Genomic DNA, 6,423 nt, shown 5'->3' on the forward strand with positions numbered 1-6,423 from the left:
GGGATACAATGGTAAAATTGTAATTATCGCTAAAAATTTGACAAATAATTTTTTTTTCCGTTTAGTTTTTTTTTTCCACCTTATATTCTAGAGGTTTGACCCAAAAAAAAAAGGAGGGGCAAATAATAAGTACCCTTTGAAGCGTTACATAGTATATAAATTATTTATTTTCATAGATAATTTAAATTTTTATAAAATAAAAAATGAAGTCTAAAGCATACTCATGATCTTTTATTTGGATGTAGTTAGGGTTGTTGCCTATTCATGGTTATGGTTAAAAAATTAAATCGAGCAAAATTAATATTTAATTTGATTTGATTTTAAATTTTTAAAAATTGATATTATTTGATCTGATTTTGATTTTACTAGAAAAATCGTAAGTATAATCAAATTGATAAATTATATATAAACTTTTTTATAATTATTGTATCTTATATTCATAAATAAATTATACATATTTTATTAAGTTTTAATCAACCTAAGTCTTTAAATTTATCATTTTCTCGAATCCAACACCTAAATTTTAGCTCAACTACTACAACTCTAAGTCAAAATTCATTACTTTAATCTTTATCTAATGTATCACACATAAGATAGTCACATTTTCTCTGTAATTAAATCACTTTATTCGTGTAATAATAACTCTAGTATTACTTCATTGAATCCACGATGACGTTCATGTGGATTGTTCATGAACTAGGTGTATCTGTCTATCGAGATTCGTACGTCCTCAAAAAATTTATTACGAAAGAATCAAACCGATGATTTTTTTGTTTGATTTAGTCTTAAAAATTTAAAACTAACTAAATTGGTTTGGTTTTAAAAATTTAAAACCGACTAAATTAGTTTGATTTTGATTTTAGCGAATAATCGATCAACACTGAACCATACACCCTAGATGTAGTAATATTAAATACTTTACGAAAAAAATGTCAAATTTTTTCTTAAAGTTTTAAGAAATTATTATGAATTTATCTTTCGTTTAAGTCGAAGCTACTTTTATAATATTATGAAAATAGGCTGGATTTACTTTGAACAGTGCAAATTTCCTATAAAAATTTAAGCATACAATTACAATTTCGAACACGATATTACTAGTTTATTCCATGCTCAAAAGCTCCGATAGTCACGTAGTGTTATTGTAAGCTCAAATTAACTTCGTTCAAAGTGTCAAAAAAAATTCATATAAAGCTCAAATAACAATAAATTACATGATCAAATTGAATTCTTTGTCTCTAATAAGAACTTTATCAATAGGTTGTTGTGACCGGCCTATGGGCTATAATTAGTGAAGGAGATTCATTAGTTCGAATAAAATATTGGAGAGCTTTATAAGACCTTCAGACCTAATTAATAACGGGTTATAAATAAATTACTATTGAAAAAGGAGTTCTTTAAGTTTTCCACCAGTTAGAGACCGAACTAAATCTGAATTTGCACCGGGAAGTAACACAAGTTACATGCATCACAATCAAACAGCACTCATTTGTCTTAGCAAACTTCCTCTAATTTTTCCAAGTAAATGGACCAGAGAAACAATCACAATCTCCAAATAGATAGAACAAGAAAACAAATAAAACCAGTGCTTATAGTATTAGCCTCATAATCTTTGAAGATACCAATATTATTCATCATAAGACTAATAAGCAAATACTAGAAATTTAAGATGTTAGCCTCAAGATTATCATCAACATTTTCCTCAGAAGAAAGAAACAGGAAAAAAAAGACAAATAAACCTCTAAAGGGCCTTGAGAATATCTTTGAAAGCTCCACCTTCTTACAAATTCAATACCTCAACAACCCCATCATCCACAAGCATAAAACATTTTTACAATGTATTATTTTCGAGTTTCAAAGAGTCATTTCTTTGCGCAAACTGTTGAAATCAAACAGGACTTATCTGTCTTAGCAACATTCCTCTCAATCACTCCCAATTCCCACGTTCATTCGGTTTAAAGACTGATCAGATACAGTCATCATCTCCATATAGGAAGAACAGGAAACAAAAATCAGTGTTTTAACTAGTACTTCGTAATCATTGAAGACATCTTTGTTATGTTATTCAATCACAAGACTAGTAATCAACCACTTGAAATCAAGATTGTTCGCCTCCTGATAATCATCAACGTTACCTCAAAATAAAAGGAAGAAAACTCTAGACTGCTAACATCGAAAGCTACACCTTCTTCCAAATTTAACACTTGAACAACCCATCATCCACAAGCATAAAACATTTCTACAATGTATAATTTCAAGTTTCAACAAGTCATTTCTTTGTGAAAAATGTCGAAATCAAACAGCACTCATCTGTCTAAAGCAAAATTTCTCTCAATAACTCTCAACTCCCAAGTTCATTCAGCTTAAAAATTGATCACAAACAGTCATAATCTCCAACCAAATTTATGCAACATGAAACAAAAAAACAATACTTTTAATTTCATAATCTTTGAAGACACCTGTATTATTCATCACTAACACTAGTAATGAAACAGTTGAAAGCAACATTTTAGCCTCATGAATCATCAACATTACCTCAAAAGAGGGGAAATAAAAGGAAGAAACCTCTAAAGAGCCTTGAGAATATACACTGCTAACATTGCAAGCTCCACCTTCTTCCAAATTCAACAAATTTCAAGTTTCAACAAGTCATTTCTTTGAGCAATATGTCAAATCAAACAACACTCATTTGTCTTGGCAAAATTTCTCTCAAGTCTCAAGTTCATTCAGCTTAAAAATTGATCACATATAGTCAACAACAATAATAACATACCCGGCGTATTCCCACATAATGTAGTTTGGTACGTAGACCTTACCTCTACCTCACATGGAGAGGCTGTTACAAACACACCCTCGGCTCAAGACAAAAAACAGAATCACATGTAGTCATAATCTCCAAATAGATAGAACAGGAAAAAAAACAGTACTTTAACTAATTAGCTTCATAATCGTTGAAGACATCTGTATTATTCATCACAAAGACTAGTAATCAAACACTTGAAAACAACATTTTAGCCTCATGATTATCATCAACATTCCCTCAAAACAAAGAAACAAGAAAAGAAAAACACAACTAAAGCTCTAAAGAACCTTGAGAATATCTTCTGCACTGCTAACATTAAAAGCTCCACCTTCTTCCAAATTCAACACTTTCACAACCCCATCATCCACAAGCATAGCATATCTTCTAGACCTAACACCAAGTCCAATAGGCTTATCAGTAAGGTCAAGTTCACACCCAATTGCCTTTGTAAACTCCAAATTCCCATCACTCAACAGCAAAACTTCATCACTAATGTTCAAATTCTCCTTCCAAGCTTTCATCACAAAAGCATCATTAACCGAAATACAAGCAATTGTATCAACCCCTTTCGATTTTAGTTCCTTCGACTTCTCCACGAAACCAGGAAGATGTTTCTGTGAACATGTTGGTGTAAATGCACCTGGGACGGCGAAAAGAACAACCTTTTTCCCAGATGTGAGGTCAGAGACGGAAAGGGTCTGGAGTTCATCGGATGAATCGAAGTAGGAAAGTGTGGAATTGGGTAATTTGTCTCCGACGGAGATGACGGCGGAGATTCTTGGAGTGGTGTATGAAAGGGGTCGTACGGTGCGCTTTGAGTGATGTACCTTGAATGGAACAGATGAAATGGAGAAAGAAGAAGAAAGAGTGGATTTTGGGGAAAAAAGGGAAATGGTTTTTGGGTTAATGGAGGATTTGCAGAGCTTTGGAAGGGTGAAAATGGCAGCAGCTGTAGTGGCAGCCATTGTTGTTGTACTCAAGAAATTTGATTGGGTTTTGGGGATTTTGTGGCCTTTTTTAGAGACTTCTTTTAGGATATGGACGGAACAAACTATGAAGGGTCAATTTTGCAAGAGGGGCCAAAGATTTTTAGGGTAATTGACATTTTCATTCTTGATCCCATCTAATATTAATTTATTACATGAACAACCCACTTAGTTTTAAAAGGTATACTTTTGTGACATCATTTTCTAATAAATCAATTAGAGCGTAACTAATTTAGATTTGCCTACGTAGATCTCATTTATGAGAAACAATCTCTATCAATGATGATTGCACGTAAGTATTATATTCGCATTTTATAGAAAACGCTACCTATCAATGATAATACCATATAAGTTTCTGTATTCAAATCACATAGAACCCATATGAAAAAAGCGCTATAATTAATGATAGTTTTATACATGCAAGAGAAAGTATCCTCGACAATAATCATTGCTACAAATTGCTATATTTGGATCGCTTAGAGTTCATTTCGCGAAAGTGAGCCCATGATAGTGGCATACAGTAAAAACTTATTTTCATGTTTTCTAGATTATAAGTTTTAAATAAGCTTGCATCTTTGATCAATAGAAAAAACATAACTTTTTTATTATATTAGTAAAAGCGATAGCGCGTATGCCTAACCTACTACCTTAGAGATAGTCATATACAAACTAGACGACTAGATTCTCCTAAAACACCAGGTCAATGAATATTCATTCCTAAACCACTAGTCAAACTAGTCATCCGATAAAATATGAGAGCGAATATCATTATGTCATATAGTTGATCTAATATTTGAAGTTTATAATATCCACTTTGTTATATGTGCATGTTTAGTGAATTTCTCTAATACAATGTGATTCAATTAAACATTTACTTGTTAGATGCACATCTAAAAGATTATATATTCAATTAGCTTGATATGATTATGCAAAGCATTATATATGTTTTAATCCCTACAGGTACCTAAGTAATTTCTTTTAATGCTTAATCAAGATAACAACATATAACATGTCTACAAGATTATAAAATATGTAATAAAAGATAGTTTTTTATACCTTACTTCCTCTTGTTGATAAATAGTTTTATCAATGCCGCAGCATTTCTCCTTTCCGGCTATGAATAGTATTTTTCGCCTTCACACCTTCGGCTACTTTCGAACTATTCCTCCTTCAGGCTGGAAATCGCAACTTCCACTTTGAACTATTTATTAAGTTTGAAGAAAATAGATATATAAACTGACTTTTATTTCATATATAATAATCTCACTTACATATTATAAGTATATATTAATTACAACATTAATAGAAACACTTTTCCCTAACGAGAGAAGTTACTTACTCACTCATAATTTTAACTCATAAAATATTTTTCTTACTCTAAGACTCTCTAACACTCCACACTCGACTCCCCTATACATATGAAACTCTACTCCTTATATAGATATCCGGAAGGGTCTATTTACAATCCACTTTTATTTAAAGGACTTCCTTTAAATATTACATTTTTATCTATTGGCTCTTTCGAATCCAAAGATTCCTTGCCAATAACTTTGTTTTATGTCACATGTGCTGCTTTCTGTCACTAGCCGACAGGATATGATTTTTCTTTTATAAAGAAAAGTATCTTCTTTTTTCTTTTTGTCTTTTTCTTCTTTGTTAACGTAAGTGCTTACGTTTTGTGTATGATTACGTAAGTGCTTACGTTCTTCATCGATCTTCTCCTTCATCGATCATGGTTGTGTTCCTAATCTGTGGAGCTCAATATCTAGGATTCTTTCTTTGAGTATTTCTAATTTTGATCTTCCTTTGTAGATAAGAACCCAATTAGTGTCTTGATCTTATCACCCTGAAATCATCTTTGTAAAATCTATTTAGAATAATAGCATATAAGGCTTTTATCCCTAATGCTCTTCTAGTTTGTATCCATTTCTTGTTAAGATAAGGAAGTTTTTTGTCTACTCCCGTAACCTTAACATTAAAATCTTTTATTTTTTTCAACAGAAATGTAGTTGAGTGTTGGATTACTGCTTGCGAATCTTGGCACTCCATTGAAATGCTGTAGAATCTGCAATATACACCTCCATCGCCTTGGCTGAAATCTTTGATTGCTTTGAACAATCTTGTTGGTAGTTGAGATATTTCTTTCAATTCTGGACCTGTATATACTCGATCCAGATATCCGAACTCGAACAATTGAGCTGTAAAGCTCGGTATTCCATTTGGGAATATAGACAAGCTAGTTGTCTCTAAAACTCCATATGTTTCTCCACTTTGTTCTGGTAGATTGTAAATGTATCTAGTGAAATTTAGATACTCTTCCTCTTTCGGATGTTGTTTTCCCTGCATAGAAGAAAAAACTTTTGCTCCAGATGATACTGGGTTAGTCTTATTTTCTGGTCACTGGTTAGTCTTATTTTCTGGTCTCCCAGATATTATTTTTTCAGCCTTGACTTGATGATGAGCTTGAAGCTTCATTTGCGCGACTTTTTTCATCTTTTGAAGAAGGAAGTTGGCATATCTGGTGCATACCCTACTGACGGTGCCCCGAGGCCCCCCAGCCTCGACCCCCCCAGCAGCTCAGAGGCACCGTCGTGCGCCGAGGCCGCCCCCCCAGCAGCTCAGAGGCACCGTCGTGCG

General features: G+C 32.8%; 1 protein-coding gene and 1 long non-coding RNA gene across 2 annotated transcripts; both read right to left on the reverse strand.

Annotated features, from left to right (window-relative positions):
• Window positions 1-1,681: 1,681 nt before the first annotated feature.
• Window positions 1,682-6,322, reverse strand: LOC114074440. Its single transcript, XR_003574839.1, has 2 exons — window positions 4,843-6,322; window positions 1,682-1,980 (listed from the first exon to the last, which is right to left on the reverse strand). It is a non-coding gene; the product is annotated as an uncharacterized LOC114074440 (long non-coding RNA).
• LOC107002565 (peroxiredoxin-2E-2, chloroplastic) lies at window positions 2,902-4,653 on the reverse strand. Its single transcript, XM_015200628.2, has one exon. The coding sequence runs from the start codon at window positions 3,763-3,765 to the stop codon at window positions 3,079-3,081; it is 687 nt and encodes a 228-aa protein (XP_015056114.1). The 5' UTR covers window positions 3,766-4,653; the 3' UTR covers window positions 2,902-3,078.
• Window positions 6,323-6,423: the final 101 nt, after the last annotated feature.

Source organism: Solanum pennellii, chromosome 10 (genome assembly GCF_001406875.1).
Source record: "Solanum pennellii chromosome 10, SPENNV200".
Classification (NCBI taxonomy): Eukaryota; Viridiplantae; Streptophyta; class Magnoliopsida; order Solanales; family Solanaceae; genus Solanum; species Solanum pennellii.